At 42.2% G+C, this 24,261-nt stretch overlaps 1 protein-coding gene across 2 annotated transcripts in view; it reads right to left on the bottom strand.

Moving 5' to 3' along the window:
- Positions 1 to 16,890: 16,890 nt before the first annotated feature.
- Positions 16,891 to 24,261, bottom strand: part of pdcd6ip (programmed cell death 6 interacting protein) — a 20,494-nt gene continuing 13,123 nt past the window's right edge. For both annotated transcript variants that reach the window (XM_085346557.1, XM_085346558.1), the window contains exons 10-18: positions 23,828 to 24,005; positions 20,316 to 20,427; positions 19,942 to 20,111; positions 19,341 to 19,589; positions 19,016 to 19,150; positions 18,791 to 18,885; positions 18,553 to 18,688; positions 18,273 to 18,463; positions 16,891 to 17,900 (exon numbers count right to left, since the gene is read on the bottom strand). In XM_085346557.1, coding sequence (XP_085202683.1) covers positions 17,714 to 17,900; positions 18,273 to 18,463; positions 18,553 to 18,688; positions 18,791 to 18,885; positions 19,016 to 19,150; positions 19,341 to 19,589; positions 19,942 to 20,111; positions 20,316 to 20,427; positions 23,828 to 24,005 — 1,453 coding nt within the window. In that variant the 3' untranslated portion in view covers positions 16,891 to 17,713. The remainder of the gene's footprint in view (positions 17,901 to 18,272; positions 18,464 to 18,552; positions 18,689 to 18,790; positions 18,886 to 19,015; positions 19,151 to 19,340; positions 19,590 to 19,941; positions 20,112 to 20,315; positions 20,428 to 23,827; positions 24,006 to 24,261) is intronic.

The raw sequence follows: 24,261 nt of genomic DNA, 5'->3' as shown, positions 1-24,261 counted from the left end.
TGAAAAACCTAATAAACATGATGTAGATGAGATAAACTATGGCAACTACAAGTAAAGAAACATTTCACATTATTATTTATGCATTTAAAAGTTCACCTGTGTTTAGTGTAAGTGTTTTAAAACCACCTTTGCACTTTTCCCCAGGTATGTCTGTTTTGTCAACTGCAAATTACAATAAATATGAATATAACATGTCCAAATGAGCTGAACCTGCCGCTGAAAACCAACCCCTAGTTATATTTGTGTATTTATAATGAAATGGTTTGGCCATCACAGCAGATATGACCTTAGAGGCCTTAGCTGCAGGAGGCTTGTATACTTTATCAACATGTCAGTGTGCGCTAACCACAGAGGACCTTTCAGGCTGACTCATCTCCTTCTAAGGTTTCACCACAAGATACGCAAGTTAAAAGGTATCTTTTTACGTGGATGACATCTAGCTTTATATCACGCCCAGGTCTGTTTTAGTGATACTGAGGTCATCTTTGCAAACATAATGAACTGGGGGAATGACCCCGCCTGCTAGTTTCCCAGGACAAAAAAAGAGTCCCTGAGTTCCCCTGTCAAACACCCTGTATTTTTCGTGCTGCGTGAACCGATTGATAATTTGTAGAGCTCATGAATGAAAATTCATTAGGAAATTACAATCTGTAAACTCACAAAGGACTGAAATGAAAAGCTCTTCAAATTAGACTGAGGAGTTTTGGTCTTAAAGGTATTTTCCCACCTTATAAGGTTGAAAATAACTACAGTACACCCCGTGATTCAGCATATTTAATCACCTTTAGCAGCGACAACTTGAAGTAATCATTTTCTGCATGGCTTGATGCATGCTCAATCATCCAGGAAAGGTTGATTCTGTTCATCTGTTCAGTGCGAGAAACGTTTCGTCACGTTTCGTCACTCACCCAAGTCACTCACTTCTTCAGTCTTAGCTGACTGCAGGTTTCCCCAACCTTTAAACCAGTACATTGCACAATGACTGAAACTAGCGCCACTGAATGAACAATGGGCTGTAAAGTCAGTTCCTTGATCATTAATATGCAAATTCTCATGACCATTGATAAACAACTACTGATCAAAGCCCATGTTATCAGTAGCTTCAGTTCATTGAGGTCTGTGTGCATTGATTTATCCACAGCTATCTTAAAATCCCGCCACATCATTTTATTTGAGCCACTGCAACCTCTTGATTCTTACCTTTTTCTGTCATTCTGTTGCAGACGAGTAGCCGTGCAGCTTGTGTGCAAAGATCATTGTTCTGTTGCGTTACTCACTTGGGGTCAAGCGTCAGCTGTCAAACAGATGGCCTCACGTTTGACTCTATAACACTTTTATACAGAGTTCATGGTGATTCAAGCTGCCCAAGTGCAGTGGCTGCAAATCAAGCCCAAACCATCACCCCTCCACCACCGTGCTAGCCTTAGACATGAAGTGTTTCTCCATTATGGCCAGACTTCTCCACTTCTCCATCTTCTCCATTCAAACGACATTGTTCCAGAGGTCTTGCGGTTTTTTCAGATGCAACTTTGCAAACCTAAGCTGTGCTACTACTTTCTTTTTAGAGAGAAAATCATTTCTCCTGGCAACTCTCCAAGCCATACTGTACTGGCATGACCTTTAACATTTAACATGCTAACTGAGGCCTGTAGAGCACGAGATGTAGCTCTTGGGACTTTTTTGAGACTGAGCTTGGGGGAATTTACGGGGATGCCCACTCCTGGGAAGAGTGTGGCATTGTGGTAACACACACCTGAATGCTCCAGACCAGCAAACTGCCACAACATGAGCTTTTATAGAGGTGCTCACACTCTCTGATGATCACTTAATCAAGTGGATTTAATTAGCAGCACCTGGCTGATAGTTCCCCTGCCTTCTTACAGAAGTATTTAATGTCTCACCGCAAAAAATCCTTCAAAATCTTTCTTTTAACATGAGTGTAGATGTGTTTTTGTTTGGGACTAGACTCAATAAGATAACCATCTGCACTAACACCCTGTTATAATGTGGTTGACCACCTCTTCTTGCTACTATAAATGTTTTGACCCTTGTGGTCTTGCTGATGCATTCTAGATTCTTGATGCATTCCTCATCATTAGCAATTATTCTGTGGTAATGGTGTTAACATACACAGCTCTACACTTCTCTATGATCTCCCAGCAGTGAATATGAACTGAACTGGTGCATATGGTCGATATCACTTATGAACTTTTTTTTCCTCCTTTGCCCTGCTGGAAGAGAAATGTGGACTTCCTGCACACTGGAATAACATGTTCATCTTCCTGCAGATGCAGATCTATGTGCACATCCATGCAGCTAATTTTAGAAAGAGATTCATCTTTCGGGGTTTTTTGTTGTTGTTGTTGTTGTTGTTGTTTTTTATGCATCTTATCTCACAGGTCCTGTTGAAAAAGCAATCAGGACCAAATGGAAGAATCAACTGAAAACACAGATCCGTGCGAAGATGGGATTATGGAGTCCTGAGTCTGCTCGTTCGCTTTCCATTAATTCTAGTCTCTTTCAGTTCAAAGTCATTCACAGACTCCATTATTCAAAGAGAAAATTACACAAGTAGATCCCTCGGTCCGATATGTGATAAATGTAGCTCGGAGGATAAAAAAAAAATACTTCACAGCTTTGTCCTGAAATAGAAAATTACTGGTCTGAACTTTTTAAACGCATTATCTGAAGCCATCGCTGCTGAGCCGATCTCTATGTTATTATTTGGGAGAGTCTCTGAGCTGAATTAAACAGCAAGTTCCCTCTTAACACATAATCACAGGTAAGGAGAGTATTCAGAACACAGAGGAGGTTCCCACAAATGATGGCGCTGTTAATCAATAAGAATTAACTTTGATACTATTAATCCATCACTGGTGGGAAGAGAATTTAAGTGGAATTTTTATTCTTTTGATTTTTATTAATAATCTGAATAATGTGCCACTTCAAAAATATATATAACCATGCCCACGTCTAATTAACAAAAAGTAGTGTATTTACTTTGTTTGATATCTAGATTCAGTATGGCCTCTGTGATGTTTTGCTTACAGTACAGATGATAGACTACACTTACTGAAGAACTGTGGGGGCAAAAGAGAAGTTTAGACTCACAGTTACAACCACAAGCTACAGAAATGACTGTGCAAGAGCCTCAGGATGTGCGTCATATGAAAGCTAGCAGGCATTCAAACACTCTTACACATCTATACAGGTCTGTCATATTTGCATGTCACTTTGATGACACAGAGAGGATGACTTTACATTAGAATTTAAGGTCAGTTTTTTTGTCCACTTCAAGATTTCATCCACAGACAGCTGGTGTGTGTATCATCTAAAATTTGCTTTGTAAACGAGCCTGGCAGGCACGCGCACACACACACATATAGAGCCACACACCTGCTGCTTACTGCTATGTCTGGCAGTGTGGCTGGCATGTGCGCACACAGGACAGAGACTGAGCGGCGCTCGTTTCCCGTCGTGCACGCATGGAAATACCTCAGTTGTGTTTTGTTATATAAACTCATTAGAAAATGCACAGCTGACTGTGCGTGTCAGGCAGTGAGATCAGTTCCTGTGTTTTCACTAAGGTGAAGAAGTGTCATTAGGGCCTTACTGGAAACGGGTAAGAGTGTGGGTGGCCCTGACCAGAGGGAGGGCGTGGAAGGACACGTGAAGTAAGTTACTCATAATAACAATTCATCATATATATATATATATATATATATAAAATTAGATTAAAAAAACATGCACCTTTACAGTGTGTCTTGTAAATTAACAGTGATTCCATAATTAAAGAGAAAATACCCGCAAAAATTAAGTTTACTTGAATACTTTGGTGTAAGTTGCCCAGATAGAAGATAAAGAGATGTCTCTTAACATAATGGAAACACACATCACTTGCCTTTACTCAAAGACATCTTTGAAGAGAGACACTGCTGTGGTTACTCAAAATAAAGCACAAAGAAAGTGTGCTGCGTGCAGTTTAATGTAGAAAACGATTTTCTTTCTGCTGAACTACAGCTGCCAGCCAAGGAAGCGTGCAGCTAACTAACATTAGAGCTCAGCCGAGCAGGACGCCATTAATGTGTACACCCTGATATGCTGTCACAAGCATGAGTCTCTCTAAGACGCTTTCATCTGCAGAGTGACACGGTTGGATGATGTTAGTCAGCCAGCAGATGTACCGCAATGACTGGAAATAAACAGAAGAAATTAGCTAGATTGTTTCAGTAGTCACATGCAGTGCATGCAGGCCCCTTAAAATCTGCTAAGTAACAAATTACATATTACACAAAGTCTTTTTATTTCATGGACCACATAAACCCCTAGTTTGATCTGAAGTGGGCTGGATGAGTAAAAGTATTACCTCATACCCCACAAAACCATATGCAAATTTGGCTTTCTTTTAGCGTAGAGGAGTTTAAATCCACTTTTTCTTCTTCTTTTCTTAATTTTTAGCTTTTATTGTAACAGGACAGTGAAGAAAAGACAGAAAACCTGGGAGAAAGAGCAGGTGGAAGGCACCGTAAATGGCCTTTGCACAAGCCCTACGGTGTATGGGTCCCCTTCTCAACCCAGAGAGTCAAACTGGAGCCCAGCTACACATTTAATAAATGTCTATTTATAAAACTGATGACAAGTCTCAGTTGGTCCAGTTGATAAAGAAACACTCATGCAGTACATCAAAGAAATCCATCAACACAACTCGTTGGGCTTACGCGTCAGGAAACAAGTAAATAAAATTACAGAAAAGGTGCTGACAGATCATTTTCCGAACTTCTAGTCATTAAAAAACGGTACATTCCTGTTAATTCACTAAAAGTGTCCAATTTTTTTGTTTTTTACTCAGTACACGCCGTGAAAACAGATAATTATTTTGTGAATACAGCAAAAACAGGAAATGTTTTGCCTTTTGGAGGCAGATTTATTCAGATTCAGATAACTTTCATTGATGCACTGCGAACTGGGTTTTGGCATAAAAAAGATACAAAGAGCGCACAGTGACAAGACTACATGTAAGAAGTTGGAGTTCCCTTCTCCAGCAGCAAACTATAGGGAGGAGAATATTTAAATCAAACGCGCACACCAATTAACAAATATTTGTGACACGCAACTTACTGCTAACTGCAGGTAAAGGTATGCCTTATTTTTTGAGCTTGCTATTGAAATGAACCGACAGCACCCGTTTTTAGAAAACAGCGCAATCATCATCAAGGAAAGGTTGTGAGCACAACAACCAGTTTTTTAAAAAAGTCGTATTTTCTGTGACTGAATGGTTTGTATTACACTTTGGTGTTTGATGTTGGTTTTTATGATTCTTTTGTCAGCATGATGATTGTAAAACAATTAAAGCTCTGACATCTTTTGCTCTCCTTTCAAATTTTCATATTTTCCAAAGCCTTCTATGTGCTGTAAGGGACCAGATTTAAATCTTTGGCGGGCCAGCTCTGGTCCCCAGTCCATATGTTTGCCAGCCCTGCCACAGAACAGAAACTACATATATAAATAGAAAACCATCCTACATGTTGCAGGGTTGGTGTTTGAACTTTTCTTCCTAAATCTCAGCTTTTTGCCTATTGCACAATATACGTGTTAAGCAGTGAATTGTTGCTTTTACACTTCTGTTTTCGTACTGATTTCATGATTAATTTAAACAGTGTTAATTAGTGATTCTCAGAAGTGCTGCTAGGTAGATATCTGCAGGTTCAGACACAGCCGGTTTCCCATCTTAAAGCCTCACTGAGCTCTAACTTTATAAGAGTTCACATTTATTGCCCAGAAAGTCGAGCTCTTCTTGTTACCTAGTAAGCAGAGTTTTATAAAGCTTTGGCTACTATAAATAGGAGGCCATGGCTTCTTCTTTTTTCTTTTTTTTAACCATTGCGTCACATGATAAGAGCAACCAGTGCTTATGAATGTACCCATGTAGATAAAGTCATATCCTTTGATTGTCAGTGTGCGTAAATGTCTGTGTGTGCATGTGTGTACAAGAGATCGAGTGACACCTCAACAAGTGAAGCTCATAAATATTAATAGGGGCCTCATGAATATTCAGCTGGCAGCCTATGAATATTTAAACTATGATGGAGCATGTGGCCGTGCGACTAGACATCCACAGACAAGAAACAGAAAAATAGACCTCCTCTCCTTTTGCTTCCCAACCTCAGTGGGATGCGGCTTTTCTTTAAGGGCTCATTCATTCTAATCAAGACAACATAATTTTCATGATTTCGTTTTCATGTGAACTATGGCTCAGGGTAAGAGTAATGATCATCAGGATGCTTTGCAGCACACCACCAGCTCCTGTTTCCAAATGAGGCAAACCTGCTGAGTGGAGGCTTACCGATTCAAACCCTGCAAACTGTCCACATTATAAAGATGAGATAAAAATAAAGATACATTCTGCAGATGAATAATGATAGTATGCATTACAGCAAAATAAACTATATTTACTACATTTAGATTGAATAAATGTCTTCTTACCATGTACATATACTATGCTTTCTGTTTTTGCAGTATTTGAATAATCAGCACAATAATTGCAGTAAAAGTATTTTCCATGTTTGCGGAAAATTCAATCATGTTTTTGTAGCGTTTACACATGGAATAAAACACATAGACTGTATGCAAAGGATGGACATAGCCACCATGATGTCACGCATTAGTTTAGAAAGTCCCTCAGTCCTGCCATCACACTGGTGGATCCGGCTGAGAAACAATGCATACTTATAAAGTGTTTGCTGAGCGCAGGAGTCAAGAGGGTAATTTGACCATAGTCTTTAACACAAACAGATCTCTTTGAAAGCAGAGAGCTTGTCCCTTGCTGGTCATGAGAATGAATGCAGTTCTGCACAGACTTCGCTTTTCATTCGTACACTCTGTGAGCGATCACAAAGGTGTGGTTTTTGCAAAGACGACAGCTATCTGCTTGTTAAGTCTGACATTAGCGTTTCTAATGCTAATCGTTCCTTCACTTCTCAAAAGTAACAAAAACTGAGGCAATGCTGAAAGTTAAAAATGGTCCACATTCTTTAAACTTCGGTAAAATGATCAGTCTGGCTATTTTAAAAAGGTTTAAACATCCAGGCATCTGTGAAAATGAGCATTTACAAGGTTTAGCTGAGTTCGATGTTAGCAGGAAGTTAGCTAGCTAGTTTCCATCTAAAGATGATAAACCATGTGCTGATTGCAGTATGTTTAAAAAACTAAAACGGACAGCTCTGCTGTAACTTTGGATGTAAACAACTAAACAGTAGTGATGTGTGGAGGGTTAGTTGACCTATAAAGATCTGCTAACTGCTGGCTAGCTACAGAGCTATTGTTAAGCTAATGTAAACGCCTTAGAAAGGAAAAATGTTGGACAAGGTTTAAATTGTTCAAGTACAAGTTTCTCTTCTGACGTGTCCAAATATTTTGTGTCTGGGACACTGCGAGCCCCGGGGCTCTACTTATACCGTAAAAAAACATACAAAAAAACTTTGCATAAAGACGTGCTGCACATAAACAGCGCTAATAGAGAAGACGGAGAGGCCGAGAATGGCCACTGATGCTCTTTGAGGTGTTGAGGTCAACACAGTAGACGCCTGGAAACAGGGATCCTATGTTATCACTTAATAAGCAGATAAGGACTCTCAGAATGTGTGTGCGATGTTGGAGAATAGGCAGAGTGTGGGAAGCAGCTTTCCTGAGAGCAGCAGTGAGTAATAGAAGACATTTGTCACAAGAAAATCAATTCAAGGTTCAGATCATCAGGCTGAGAATCTAAGACTTTTTTAAACACTTAATTGAAGGTTGGATTTAGAGTTAAACTTAAATATGGGTTCAGTTTGTGGTTCTGAGGGTTTGAGATGTTATCTTGGTGGTTAAACCTTTTGATTAAGAGGTTTGTTAGGAGGTTTAAGAGAACGTCAACACATAACAAGCCTCAGTGTATGAGGTCTGTGTCAGAAAACTGTGTCAGAAAACAACCTCAGGCCAAAAAAAATCTGAGGCCTGCTCATCCAAACCAACTCAAACTTCGGCAGTGTACTCACTCAGGTACCCGGTAACACACCTGTCAAGTCTAAAGTGGACGGGATGGATGGCTGCTGAGATGGACAGACAGATCTCTTAAATTATGGATAAGACATCACATGAAACCTGGAAGTTTTTGTGTTGCAGAGAAAGTGACCCAACATAGCTGTGCATATGTAAACATTCTAACTATAACAACCAATGCATGCCTACATAGATCATTTTCTCATCTCAAATGGTAAAAAGTGACAAGAGGTCCTCTGAAAAGGTTGCATTTTTTTAAATAGCAAGACTCACTATTTTGCATCACAACAGGGTTCACATTAGTAACACAGATATGACTATTCTCATTGGTAGGACGCCTGACGTGCATCATAAGCGGAGACTGCAAATATATCCGAGCATATGGATTACAGGTTTGGAGGTTTCAGGGGTGCGATTCGCCGATTTCACAATGATCGAGTATTCTAATTAGAGATATCACATGCTGCTTTTTATCGCCCACACACAACAGAGAAGAAGAACATTAACCTTATTTAAAGGGGGCTCCTGTGTTCTCTCTGTTATGTAATATCCTCTGATCTAAACTGTACCTATTTCTGAGGGTATTTGAGGTAAAAAAAAAAACAAAAAAACTAAAAAAAAACACTAAAAAGTGCTGAAATCAATGCTGTAACACCTTTGGGTAAGTGGGTGATGAATTTAGATGCGGTGCGTCAGCAGTCAGAATTATAAAACTGTGAGCACGGCGAGGAACAATGAGGGTTCAAACGTGGGTTGGGCAGAGAGGGAGAGGAGAAGGAGCTCGGGAGAAGAATCCACCCGGCTGTTTTTTTTAATTATTATTTTCTGATCAATGAGCGTGACTCACTGTGGATCACCGCTTACACAGAAATCATCCAGGATGGGCTGAGCTCAGTGAACGAAGCTCAAACTTGCGTAAATGTGGCCACCTACACACGCACACCTTTACACACACACACGGACGCAAATACGTATATATTGTATCATAAGATGATGTGTGAGGGTGAAGAAGGTGCACCTGTTAAGTGATAGACCTCAGCAGCACAATGGCTGTGTGGGTTTGCGGTCTGTAACGGATGTTTGACAGGCTGATGGGCTATGGCACTCACACACACTCACACACACTCACACTGCTGCTTCCTCCACACATTCACCCCCCTCCCCTCCTCTTCTGCCTGTCTTCTCATCTCTTCAGGCGGTGGGCGTAAACTCCCTCCTTTTTTCTTCCTAAATGCCGTCTTTCCATCGCTACTCTCGTTCCCTCCTCTGCTCCTCCGGTCCTTCCATACGCGTTGTTGTGTTTTCTTCTTCTTTCTTTCTTTTTCCTTCTTCTTCCGCCGAGTGCGAGTTTGACAGGCCTTCAGAGAGAGAAACACAGAGGGGAGAGGAATCAAACAATCCCCTCAATTAGACGGCCCACACAAACGTGCGTCTGAACTCTGTACCATCTTCATCAGCTGTCGCAGTTTTCATCTTTCAGTCGCAGACACCTTTGTTCCCGAGTTGAAAACACACTGTTCACAACAAAAGGCAGAGGAAAAACCATTTAGCTTTGAAGAACAGGAAGCCGCGACGAGCTTTTAAGGTTTATTTGCATCTTAGAGGAGGGAGTCTCTTTCTCTCTCTCTCTCTGCTTCTCCTGCCTTAATTGACCCATCAGTTTGCTTGAAATTTGCTAAATTTACTCAAGCGGTGCGATGGCATTCACCATGCAGATGGATCTCTGCTGATTTTTGCCGCAAGATTTAATATAATCTGGCACATTTTGAAAAGGTTTGAAAGCAATTAAGCATGAGACGGCAGATATGTGGAGGGCGTGGGGTGGGGTGGGATGCACTTACAGTGCAATAATTATGATTACAAACAAGGAGGGGGGGACACAGTTGGATATCTGATGTGAACGAATAATAAGCGGGTGGATTTTACACAGGTCAGGGACGCAGAGGAACCACATTGGTCTCATGCCACTAAGCAGACTTTCAGCTGCTAACTGAGGCTTGATGACAAAACACAATGGATATGCACTTAAATCACACACACACATACATGCTGTCTGCACGCATGCATGCAGACAGCATGAGACCGCAGGCTGCAAAAGAAGCGAAAGAGAAAGTAAAACACAGGAAGTGAGAAGCATGAAGTCCACGCAGAGAATCTCCGGACGTTCAGGGATGAGTCAATACTGTAGTAACACTGCGGCGCACTGCAGCATACCTGGAGGGGCTCAGACCTGTTGATGCAATCTGTGCTAGGACGTCTCCACTTTTCACTTTGCTGCCATCAGTCTCCTCGACTCTCGGCTGTCAACCTCTCTCCCACTCCCAACTTTTCCTCCCACGACTCCCACCTCCTCCCCTCCTCCATCGCTCATGTGTTGCTGAGAAGAGAAGAAGAAAAAAAGTCTCTCACACCGTCTCATTATGCTATTTTAGTCACGCTTTCTTTTGCACTTTGTATCTGGATTGTCTTGTACTTTTATTTAAATCCAAAGTTCAGTGGATGTGAATGCAGATTTTACTTATTTGGCTTTTTTTAAAAAGCTTCCTGAGGATAGAAACAAGCAAACAGGTTGACCTTTGGGAGATTTTCCTCAGATGCTACTGACAAACTTGCTTTCTGTCTCCATTTTTTTACGCATCTGTCTTCTTCCCTTCCACCTCCTCCTCCTCCCTTTCTTTGCCTCCCACCATGAGGCACCCAATCTATTCTCTCCCCTTTATGAACCATCTTCCTTCCTTCTAATTCTCTGAATTACTCCCTTTATCCATCTCTCTGTCTTCCACTTAACTCTCCAGCCTGCATTGCTGACCCGGGAGCCTCAGAGCCTGTTCTTTCAACCGTGGCCATCATGACCATAAGCTGAGTCGCAAGGCTATTTATATTTGTTCCTAATGAGGTGAGATTTCTCTCCGCCATAGCAACGGTCTCTATGGATACCCTGCACTTGGATACCAGATCCCATCCTGTTTTAAATGTCTTATTATGGGCTGCACCCCCACCCCCACCCCCCCCCCCCTTCCTCTTGTGTGTCATAGCCTAATTAATTCTGAATTATTCGCCTTCGTGTCAACGCTGCAGAAAAATCGGCTCAAATTTGCCACCGAGCTGACAGCATCAGCACGAGTTTACATCAGTTCAGCCGGTCAGTTCAGTGCAATGGATCAGCACAAAAGCACAACCTGATGCACAGCTCACTTCTTCCAAATCATCAACTTCTGCAGAGGAGAGACCTCTACAGGTGCTCTCATTATTTGAAACGCGCACACACATATTTTTCAGGAGTACCTGTCTGATGTGTGCACGATTGTGAGACGCTGATGGGTGCGCCACTGATCAGGTCTGAGCCCGTGAGCCGGTGAGGAAGCGGTTGCAGTGCAAGACCCAGGCAGCTGAGCTCAGATCATTAGAGGAGCTCTCTGTGGATGGGTGGGGGGGTCACACAGGTGCTGAGTGGCAGCCGCCGTCTCATTTCCTGCCACAAAGTGAGACAGCCAATCAATAGGGCGACAGAGCAACTTCTGGAGAAAGCCACAGCGGTGAGAACACACGCGCACGCAGACACACACACAAACACACAAACACACATACAAGCACAGACAGGGCACAGTGTCTTTGTATTTACAGTAGCACTTGGAAATGTTCCCTGCCTTCTCCTGATGACAGACGCTCTGAGACAGCAGCATGCACATGTACTCACACACACACACACACACACACACACACACACACACACACACATGCACTGACAGGTGCTGCATTGTTATGGCATGTCCAACTCTGGCAGCTTGTTTTCCTCAGACCTCTCACCCTGTGTGATGACTCAGAGACGGGGAGATGAAAGGAGAGGCAGGGACAGGGGGCTGGGGGAGGGAGGGTGAAGACAGGGTGGTGGTGGGGGGGGGGCAAGTGGGTGGAGGTGGTTGGATGTGGGGGCTAAGTAAATCATATCATTAATGCTATGTTAAGAGATTGGTTTGACCTCTGCTTGGCTGTCTGCATATGCAAATGTCTGTGTATGCGTCTGGCCTTTGTCCCACAGAAGCAGGTGGTAGCAATGACGTCCGTCTTCTTCCCAGCAGTGCGCGCACACACACACACACACACACACACACCTACTTTCTCTGTGCGCTCTCCGTTGTCAGTCCCACTAGATCCTATCATGCTTGAAATTCACTCATCATATCGGGTGGCCTCACTGTGCCGCTCGCTGACACAAATTGCGTGCACACATGCAAACAGACCCACCGACACACACACACACACATATATACCGCATGCAGGAACACAGAGCACGCTGGACTGACTTGATTATACAAGCAGAGCGGCTCAACCTGACAGAGGAACAGGCACCGAAAAGGAAACACGAAAAGAATATAAAAGGCTTATTTGCCCGTGTTGTATAAGCATGTTTCATCTTCCCACTCTCGCCTACCCTCACCCACACAGGTTAGATCCAATAGCTGGTGCCAGGCCTCTATCTTGCAACACAAACATCTCCATGTGAAGGAAATATTGCAGTGGAGTTCATCTTTTTTTTTTCATAATCTCTTCCCTCTACACCCACACATGCACATAGTGGAGGGGGGAGGGTGGTGAGAGGAAGATTGGGGAGGGGGGGGGGGTAAAAAAGGAGAGGTGGTAAAAGAAAATGAAAAGAGAAGAGGTGAGGTGAGGGGGGAGGGATGATGGCGGTGGTGGTTGAGAGGAAGAGAAGTGCTCATGAGAGCCAGGAGGTAGTTGTTATAGTAACTGTGTCTCTATACCTGTCAATCAGAGCTATTTCAGGCATCTCGCTTCTATGGGGAAAAAAAAAATATCGCACATAGCAGGGCCAGAGAGCTGCTTTAGTAGAGGCAAAATTATCAGGCAATGCACAGGCACTGATACTGGCAACTTGTGAGCTGACAGATAGCTGATCAAATTAACACCATAAATGAGATTTTAGCACTGTGCCTTTTCCTTTTAGAGCTTCTCGCACTCTCCTCAAAGAAAGTGAGCCGAAAGAGGAACGCTGAATGATAGCCAGGGTGTGTGCACACTAAAGAGGGGCCGTCACAGCAAAACTTATTCAATTACAATCACAATACAATACCTACACTGGATTTTTAGTTTGTGGTGCTTTCTTGGGAAGACAAAAGTCCGCTATTGTCCATTTTTCCCCGATCACACAGCGAGTAAAGGATTAATAATAATAATAAAAAGTCCTCCATGAAAACCTTTGGAATCACTCTAACAAACAGACAACCTGAACCAATCACAGGCAGAGGTTAAAAGTTCACACAGGTAGACCCTCATTAACAAAACACCTGAGAACTTCCAGCATCAGTCCTGTTTAAACTACAAGGAGGGTTCGTCCATGTATGTTTTAATCTCTATTAACTTTATAGAGCAAAGCTCCCAATTTACCAGTGGATATATGTACTTACTCTCACCTATGATCAGGAGCTCTGGGTAGTGACAGAAAGAACAAGATTGCCTCTCGCTTAGAGTAGAGCCACTATTCCTCCACATCAAAAGGAGCCAGTTAAGGTGCATCTGACAAGGATGCCTCCTGGGCGAGGTGTTCTGGCCAAGTCCCTATGGCGAGATTATATCTCTCGGCTGGCCTGGGAACACTTCGGGGTTCCCCCGGACAAGCGAGGGGAAGTGGCAAGGTCTGGACTTCTCTGCTTAGGCTACTGCCCCCACAACCCGACCCTGCATAAGCAGAAGAAAATGGATGAATGGAAGTTTTTGTTACATTTTTTAAAAATATTACAACAAATGGTTCAACACAACACAATACCTAGTCTCTGAATATAGAGCACATAGAACACAGCACACAGGCAGTGACAGATATGGCCAGTATTGACCATATTGTAGACAGGCAGCAAAGGCGATCAGTCATTGATGAGATTTGAGAGCGCCGAAGTGACTGAAAAGTCCCATCCTGATAAACCTTTCCCATGAGGAACTGAGCAAGCAGGTCAAAAATTCCAAAGGAAAGTGTTGCCGGAATAATTCTGTGTGTTATTTTGCCATTTATCCAAGACATAAAAATGTTTTTCCTTGCAGCGTGTGGAGGCAAACCAGTTAAAAGGAAAAGGACCATTGTGTCAACATTCCTGCTGCTAAATTTAGAAGCACATAAAAAAATGTGCTGCAGGAAGCATGCAGGTGTTTTTACTGAGAAACCCCTGCTGCTGATTTTGTATATTGTGATGAATGCCTAAAGCTTGCGTGTGGTTCTAATGTCAGTTCTAATGTAATTTGTGTAGATCTTTATCTCAGTGGAACTTCCAAGCAAACATCCAATTTTGTTACATTTTTGGGATTTTTTCCATGTTGGACAGTTTTTAGAGCTTGACACAGTCACTGTGAACTCACACTCATTAGGCAGGTGAGGAAAAAATGCTGTAAACAAACAATGCTTTCCAAAATGGAAGTGTTAATCATTTATTTTCACCAATCAACAAAATGCAGTGAATGAACAAAAGAGAAATGTAAGTCGAGTCAATATTTGGTGTGACCACCCTTTGCCTTCAAAATAGCATCAATTCTTCTAGGTACACTTGCACACTGTTTTTGAAAGAAATCGGTTGGTAGGTTGTTCCAAACATCTTGAAGAACTAACCACAGATCTTCGGTGGATGTAGCATCCTTCTGTCTCTTCATCTAATCCAAGACACACGCGATGATGTTGAGATCAGGGCTCTGTGGGGCCATACCATCACTTCCAGTACTTCTCGTTCTTCTTTACGCTGAAGATAGTTCCTAATGACTTTGGCCGTGTGTTTGAGTTTGTTGTCCTGCTGCAGAATATTTTTATTTGGGGCCAATAAACAGTCATTTATATTTCTGAAAGTGTTCTTTGTTTACAGCATTTTTTTCCACAGGTGCCTAAAACTTTTGCACAGCACTGTATGTATTTCTATCTCTAAATATGGTTGATAGAAAAGTTCCTGATTTTTCACTGTCATTTAAATGTTTATCTGGTAATTACTTTGGTGTAGTATAAAAGGACATAAGGCTGGTCTTTATCATGTCTTTTATATAATAATTATGCCCTCCTTAACATTTTTCAAAGCAGTCCATTGAGGCAGGTTGGAGTCCTTGCTGAGCCTATTTTGGCGCCTGGGCCTTATGTTTGACACCCTTTCCATAAACCCTAGAGATGCTTGTGTGGCAAAATCCCAGTATATCAGCAGCCACGTTCAGTCACTTAATCCCTTTTCCTTCCTCATTCTGAAGCTCGGTTTGAACTCCAGCAGGTCGTCGTGTCCGTGCCTTCGTGCCTAAACGCTCCGAGCTGCTGCCGAGTTAAATAAGTATGCCTGGTAAGTGGCTGGTTAGTGTACGAGCTTCAGCTCTATATTCCATTATTTTATTAAACTGAAACACTCTTTACATAAACCCTAGGACAAATGAAAAATTGCCCCAAATCCCCCGTTTGGGTATCTCTGCGCAGCAATTCCTCTAATCGAGTATTTCTTTGCAATTATCAACATCATAGCCAAAGAAAAGCCTCGGTTCAGCCTTATTACCGACAAACACATGGTGAGGAGGAGAGCAAAGCGATGAGAGAAAGAGAGAGAGAAGAGTGGGGGAGTAAGAATAGTGTGAACACCAATATGGCTGAGTGCGGAGTTTGGGAGCCATTAGGCAGAAGGTAATTAATACCTGTCACTGCAGTGCTCTGTTCGCTGCCTTTATTCTGTTTCAGACCAATTAAAATATGACACTCCTCCGGTGGAGAACGCCTTGTTAAAATTAAACGGCAGAGACGCACAGACACCTTTGATAAACACATCCAGAGCTACAATTGGCTTTGGCAGCAGCGGCGGCAGAGCCATGCTGTATAGATATACACAGAGAGAAAAACATGGCAGTGTGTATGTGTTGTGTCACTTCCAGTAGGAGATGCGAGCTGTTAGATCGGATTAAAACTGTTTCCTTGTGAGTCTCACTCCAAAGCGCGAGCGCGCACACTGACGTAATCTTGCGAGACGTTTATGAGCCAGGAGATACTGACCGGTGTAGATAACTCACTGCCAGCGATTCGCAGCTCGGACAGCAAGGACAGACGAATGGTAAGCAAAAACAGATGAGCCAGGGGAGCGAGGAAATGCCAGGTGGTGTACAAAAATAATAATTATTTAGAAAAAGAGAAAACGCTTAAGAGCAAAGCAAAAAAATCTGATAAGAAGGAAAACAAAGGATGGGAAGAGCACAGAGGGAAACTTAAGTGAAATATGGTGAGTTTTTTTTTTTAAAGAGTTGTGGTGGTAGGAACCCGAGAAGACAGATTAGACAGAAGAGAGGAGAAAATGGAGAGAGAGGTGGAGTGATGGATGTAGGCAGGGGACCAGCAGCTCTCTGCCAACATCTCCATGCATCCTTCCAGACATCACACTGCGCTGCCATCTGCCTCCCTGACACACACACAAACGCGTGCGCGCACACACGGGGAGGAGATATGCGAAATCATTAGCGTCTCCTGACACTGAATAAATATCTCGGGATGAAATCTGTCTATGGAGAAATCACCTGCGGGGAAATATGATTGGATGAGATCACGACCTCACTGGAACGTAATTTGCATGTCATCTAAATGGGATCTGCCCCCAGTGCTCGGGGGTCAAAAAGCATCCGATTAGTTGGATGGGACAAGTCAATCTCTGATTGGCTGACAGAAACAACAACGGCAGGTAGTGCTGCTTCACACCCCCTCCTCCCCCTCCCCTGTGAACTGCAGGACTGCCCTCTTCTGGCTGCTTTACAAACCTCCACAGTTTAAGGAGAGGAAAAAATAAATAAATCAATAAATAAAAGACATCTGAAACACATAAAGACAAACAAATGGCGTCTAGTTGCTGTTGTTTTTAATCTCAAAGGTGATGGATAAAAACAAAAACACAAAGAGCAGGAGTGGCGCACACAGAGTGTCTCGGTTAATCACATACAGAGTCTTATTTATACATATATTTATATAGCAGAGCCATTTCTCCCACTTGTACAGCCTCTTGATTGTAACACGGAAATAAACCCACATTCCCGGGGTGAGAGAGCGAGAGGAAAGAGTGAAAGAGAAACAAAAACAGTCATCTACATTAGAAAACCTACCGGCCATTCGTTTTTCTCTTGTTGTTTTTTTTATAGATTTATACATCAGAGAAGCATCAGTATTCATTACAAAAATAGTAATATAGTTAATATAGATGCGCTGGGAGATTTGATTGAGTCAATACAGATGCACAGTCTCCAGCGAGGAAATGAAGAGCCGCTCTGTGCGCCTCGATGAGTGTTGTTACAGCAGTCCACCTCAGTCAAAGAGTCAGTTATCATCGGAAAGAGGTTAAGGGTTTAATTTAATCAACAAAACTTTTAGAAAATGAGTACATAAAAAAATAAAGAGGAGGAGGAGGTGTTAGTGCACTGATGAAAGCTGAAACAGTTTTAGGGAAAAGTGCTGCCAGGATCCAGAAAAACATGCGCTTAACAAAAAGAAAGATGAGTTACAGAAAAGTGTTAAAGGCTTTTCAGCAGCTCCACCTTCACACAGCTGCTGTCAGGAGGAGAAAAAGTGTAAGACGAGTGGAGGAGCCCATGGGATTGAAGTGTTATTGCTGGGGATGTTTGTTTGTTTTTTTTTAAATTTGGTGTTAACATGTGAGGAATACGGGGATGAAGAGGGGAGTTATTGCTGAGGGTAGTAGGGCTGTTGCTGAGGGGGTTGTTGGGGGTAGCCTGGGTAGGGCTGTCCTGCTGGAGCAGTTCCTGGGTATCCTCCCTGACCCGGAGTCTGGTAGGGGATGTAGGGCATGTTGGGCATGTTGTACTGGCTGTAAGCATAAGGATTGTAGCCCATAGGCATCTGGTAGTACCTGCAGGGAAAAGACAACAGACGAGACAAACTTCAAACATTGTATAATCAAAACACTTCAGAGTCAAAGGTTGCAGACTTCATTTAAAAGTTATAATGAAGCAAGTAACGCCCTCTTCTAGCATCAGTATACAGAGCTAGAACTGAGTTTGGGTTTAATGGCATTTGCAGCTGGTAAAATTAAAGACCATCTATAGATTTTTAATTGCTCCATGTTTACTGAGAAGATATTTCATGCACCAATGAGAATGCGAACCGGTCAACCTGCAGCAGTTTTTTTTTTGTCACTTTAAGGACCAAATGAGGTGCTCAGATCTGAGAAATCCACTGGAAAAAAAAACAAAAAACAGAGAAGACAGATTTGAAAACTGACCCAGGGTAGCCTTGGTAGGTGGGGTAAGGTGGTCCCTGGGCCTGGGGTGCCATGGGTGGTGGGTTGTTAGTGGGAGCGGCAGCAGGTTGTGAGCTGGCGGGTGTGGTGGAGGCTGCCTGAGGGATCACGCTTGGTGGAGGTGGCCTGGCTGGGGGCTGGGGCTTTGACTCGGGTTGTTGAGGCTGCACAGGCTGGAAGACGTAGAGGGAGAGAACAGAAAGATGAGCACACGACTGACAGATGTTGATAATATTCAATGCTGGGCTGAGTATCCGCTTACAAAAACGGTTCTGGGTGCAGGGGTCGGTCCAGGAGCCGGGGCGGCGGGGCCGGAGGGGGCAGCGGGAGTGCTCTGATAGGCGGGAACGTTGAAGGCTGGAGCGCTGGGCTCTCGAGCGATGCTCTGCTGCAGGTCCCTGAGAGCAAAAATCGAACATCACAAATAAAATAAAACAGAACCCAACTGCAAAAACAGTCTTCCTTCTTGGCCAGCTTGGAATGACCGTGCGGGTACGTACTTGAGGAGTTCATCGCGCTCCGTCTTACGGGCAAAAACGATGTCGCTGCATTTGTTCTGGAACTTGAGCAGGATTTCTGTCAGGTCGTTGTAGAACTGAGCGGGGAGAAACAAACAGGGACAAAAATAACTAACCCGGTTTGGGACGCACAAAAGTAGAGCACATCTGACAAAAGATATGCATCGCTGCGGCACGGCTGGTCCCGCTGTTCTGCTGAGCACGTACCTTGGTGCCCTCGCGCAGGTTGTTGCTGATCTCCATGTAGCTGTCGTGGGCCGAGGCCAGCTTCTTGAGGACCTCCTCCCTCTGGTTGGAGTCTGCGTTGGACTGCTTCAGGCTGCTGAACTCCTGGTGGGACGTCTGGAAGCAGATCGCAGGTCGAGAGGACGGTTAACCTCCGACTCCTTTTATTATGTATGCACTTTATGTCCATCTATACATTCTTTTAATCCGATACAGTTAAAGCATCATTCCCGTGAGGGAATTCTGACCCAATTTAAGCAATAAACACACATAAAACCCGCACACTTCCCACCAAAGCTGCCTGTACCTGAACTTTCCCCAGCAGCTCTTCCTGTGTGCGGAGGCTGGCCTGCACTCGCTGGTTGTAGCTGCCGTACAGCTGGTCGAGCTGGCCCAGCGACAGCTGCTCCTCATTGATTGCTCCATCCTGAGCCAGCGCCGTCAGGAAGGTGGTGGACATGTCAAAGGTCACGGACTTGATCTCTCCCTCGATAGTCTCCCTCTCTTTCTTTACCTCCTCCAGCTGAGCGAGCAGAGAGCGCAGCACGTTCACTACCTACAGGGGAAGGTAGACACATGACTTTTCCACAGTCCGACATTAACCTCTCACCCTTGTTACAGTGAGTCCAGCAGCTGGAGAGAGGTGCAGTTCTTTCAGTTCTGCTTGCTTAGTTATTTGAGCTCCCCAGTGAAACACAACACAGTATCAGCAAAAAAAAAAAAAGAAAAGAAAAGAAAAAGGGAGGCAGTGAGGGGAGGAGGTAAAGGGCCATAAGGAACACAATGTCCACCGGGGGTTTCTGTGCAGCAGGAGTCGACGTTTATGGGACACACACATAAAAATAAAAAAAAAAGCACATTCCCAATATTTAAGCTCACAAACAAAGATGTAAAGATGTCAGACAGACCTCGCTGCCCTGTAGTGTCTTGGTCGGGTTGGCAGAGGGGATGGCGGCGTTGAGCTCGTTCTCTGGTTTACACAGCAGGGCGATCATGTCACAGTGGGTGTTGTAGCGGTCCCTCACCACCTGGTCGGCCTGCACTGCCTTGTCCAAGATGTTGCGGAAGTTAGCGCCCTCTGTGTAGGGAGAGGATTAGAGGGACTAAGAGAGGGCTTTTTACAGCGCATAAACTTGCACGACAAGTTTGTGTCCAATAAATTAGGAATTTCCTGTTGTTCTTTTGCAGCGCGCTCAGTGTGTAATGGCCCCAATAAATAAATTTTTTTTAAAAAGCGCCCAACACCAACAACAAATGAGAGCAACAATCTTCCTTGGCATACCGCTTCGAAGGGGCTTGTAGAGGTCTCCAGAGGGAGTTCTGCTCCAGCGCTGGCTGAACTTGGTCCTCAGCTCATTGTCGGTCGTCTCTTCATTGTCCAGCATCTTCAGAGACTAAAGGACGAGAACACAAAGACGCTGAGAGGACAAAAACACCACCGATACACATCGATTAGCACAAAAGTGCTGTACATTTAAAATAATGAGAGGACATAACACCAGCATAAGATAACAGAGTTTAAAGACACATAAAATGAGGAAACCCGAGTAAGAAATGATACAAAAAAAGTAATCAGAACCGATTCTAAAGGTGGGTTTTCAAACGGGTTTGAATATGTATCATGTTGGGGAGGTCCTGATGACACATGAGGAATCTGTTAGACTATTTGGATATTCTTATTATTGTTATTATAATGTCAGGATACGGAAAAATTGCTTATACAGCTGGTGAGATCCTGTCATTGTGGCATGTGTTTTAACAGCTTTTTTGTAAATGTGGGACTGGAGCTGGCTACAACAATTCCAAAAAGTAATCACAGCGAAATGTCACTGATAGAAATAAATTCAAAGACTATGTTCTTGTCGGGAGTTACTGAATTAGATATTTTAGATGTAGTTAACAACTGTAAGAACAAGACCTCTACTGATTGTTTTGGTATAGATATGACATTAGTTAAACGAATCATACATAGCATTGCCAGACCTCTAGCTTATATATGTAATTTATCATTTCAAACGGGGAAATGCCCAAAGAAAATGAAAATAGCTAAAGTTATACCCATATATAAAAGTGGAAACAAACACATCTTCACTAACTATCGACCAGTGTCCCTGCTCCCGCAGTTTTCTAAAATATTAGAAAAACTTTATAATAATAGACTAGGTAAATTTATTGACAAACATAAACTAATCAATGAAAGTCAGTACGGATTTAGGACAGGAAGGTCAACTTCAATGGCTATCATTGATGCAATAGAAGAGATAACCAACAGTCTGGATAGAAAAAGACATGCAGCAGGGATATTTATTGACTTGAAGAAAGCATTTGATACGATTAATCATAGCAGATTATTTAAAAAATTAGACAGATATGGTATTAGGGGAGTGGCCTTGAAATGGATCCAAAGTTATTTGACTGAGAGACAGCAGTATGTGAAGATGGGCGAATTTGAATCGGGGTATTTGGGCATTAGCTGTGGAGTGCCACAAGGATCAGTTCTGGGACCAACTCTATTTAACCTTTATATAAACGACATATTTAATGTATCAAAGTTATTAAAATTAGTTATATTTGCTGACGACACCAATATTTTTTATTCTAACGACGACCATAGTGACCTAGTACTTAACATTAACAACGAGTTAAGGAAATTAAAAATATGGATGGATGTTAACAAATTATCTATAAATTTGAGTAAAACCAAGGTAATGTTCTTTGGGAATTACAATGTAAATGAAGATACTGTAATAAAAATAGATGGTGTAGTCATAGACGTAGTATCAGAAATAAAATTCTTGGGAGTAATGATTGATAGCAAATTATGCTGGAAATCACACATCAGACATATACAAAATAAAGTGTCCAAAAGTATCTCAATCATAAATAGAGCCAAGTTCTTCTTAAACTGCCATGCAATGTTTTTGTTATACTGTGTACTAGTCCTACCATACTTGACTTATTGTGTAGAGGTGTGGGGCAATAATTACAAAAGTTCTCTGCATCACCTGGCTATACTACAAAAATGTGCTATAAGAATAATGTATTCTTTGGGTTTAATGGTAGGATAAAGGTAGGATATTATAGTCACATTAATATTTTGTTTTTGCAGTCAAAACTATTAAAATTGATTGATTTAGTTGAATTCTCGACTGCTCAACTCCTATATAAGGCAAATAAGGGTATACTGCCAGAAAATATCCAAAAGCTCTTTACACATAAAGAAGGAGGTTACAATTTGAGGGGATGTAGTAACTTTAAAAGGCAGATAGTTAGAACTACCAGGAAAAGTTTGTGTGTGTCTGTGTGTGGAGTGAAACTTTGGAACAGAATGGATGTAGAGCTCAAGCAATGTCCAAATATTCATCTGTTTAAATCGAGGTACAAAAAATGTATATTGTCAAGGTACAAAGAGGAATCGAGTGTGTGATTGTTTATCGATGATAGTAAATAATAATATATTCTTTGTATTATTTCTCTCTTTTTTCTTTGTTTATATATAGAATGTTAACAACAAATACTTATATAAACAATTATTTTGTAGAGTTGAAATGGACACTGTTGATTATTGTCTTACGCTGTTGTTATTACTGTTATCTCCATTATTAGGAAACAGTAGACCAGAATTAATTCTTAAAAGTAAAATTGATGAAGTTACAACTATACAATGGAAGCAAACTTCATTGATATTTTCATAGCTAAAATATAAATAATATACGGAGAGGATGTAATGACCATGATGGTGATGACTGTGATATTCAGCGGTGGTAACAAAGACTGTATTATTGATTCTAAATATTTACACTACTGTATGTCGTAATTATGACAATGCGATAATTTTATAACCGTAATTGTATGTCACAAATATTTAAATGTACTGCGCAACTACAAAATTTAAAACTCAGATAAGATTGTAGGGGTGGGAGTTAAAAAGCTTGTCTTCATCCCACTCCTTTTCGAGCTAAACTTGTTTTTTCTTTTTTTGTGTAATTGTACATTACAATAACTTTATTATTTGGTTGCTCGAATAAAAGACATTCATTCATTCATTCATGTGTTTTCAGAAACTGCCACACTTGAGACACACGAAGCAGCGATTATTACATCAGTGATTATAAACTTTGCTCGTCCGTATTTGTTTGCCTCGTGTACTTTTTAATGATCACTCAACATGCATGTTAAATAAAAAAACTGAAACTGCAGTTTAATTAAAAATAAAAACTCAATATATAAAAAATTAAAATCTCAAATAATAGTCATTTTTTGGCGAGCTCAATTGTATTTTCGTCTTTTTTTTTTTTTTTACCTCCTTTTAGTCTCATTAATGACTACTTTTTAGGAAAATTAGGGCATTTCAGTTTGGACTTTTCAACTCTGCCAACAAACTTGGAGGCAGATTGTGCTTTATGTTTTCCCTCCCATCTGTTTATTTGTTTGTCAGCATGATGTTTAAAAAATGGGTTGGCTGAAGCCGGTGGACAGACAGTCCTTGGCCCAACGATCAGTGGATTAGATTCCTGTGATGATGCGGATCTGGGATTTCCGCCACTAGGAACGATTAAGAGGTTTTTTTAGCATTAATACGCTCTTCTGGTAATAATGGTGGTAGAAAACTCCAACATTCGCGGCGTCCAAGCCAGGATTCATATGCTACGTTTTGAAGAAAGCAAAGCCATATGACGAACAAGCTGTTTGCAGCCTGTTGTTCTAAAAGCGGCTTCTTCGCTTTGTTAAACAGATTTTGGGGTCGCTGCGAGCAGGAAGGTCAGAGGGCACGTGTCTGCTCGCGTCACCGACCTCATCCAGGATCTCTCTGTTGCGGGTCAACAGCTCGGGCAGGTCTTTGATGAGCTGCTCGATGCTCTGCAGTCCTCCGTGCTGCACGACGTTCCTGGCCTTCTCAGCAATGGATTGTGGGATGGAGTCTCCTGACAGATCCTCCAGAGCAGCTGGCAGGTTTAGAGACGCCAACACCCTGATGGAGAAACGCATCATCTGTCAGTTATTACGGCTGCTTGAACATTAATTTGTAGCTCGTCAGCACGGAGCTCATTAAAAACAGCTTTTACAAAGTTTACTTGACGAAAACGAGTTAAAGTAAATATTTTCATTTTACTGCTTTAATTGAATGACAATGCACTCATGTTGACGTCGTTGGCTCAAATTTCTAATAAAGATCTTCAAACGATGTGCTGAGAGCGCCGCACTGACGACACGAGTGCTTTTATCGA

The sequence above is a fragment of the Diplotaxodon limnothrissa genome, linkage group LG22 (assembly GCF_057381915.1).
Source record: "Diplotaxodon limnothrissa isolate DT_005_m linkage group LG22, D_limnothrissa_male_GT1.1, whole genome shotgun sequence".
Classification (NCBI taxonomy): Eukaryota; Metazoa; Chordata; class Actinopteri; order Cichliformes; family Cichlidae; genus Diplotaxodon; species Diplotaxodon limnothrissa.
The sequence above is the reverse complement of the archived record's forward strand: the minus strand, read 5'-3'. Positions and strand labels throughout refer to the sequence as shown.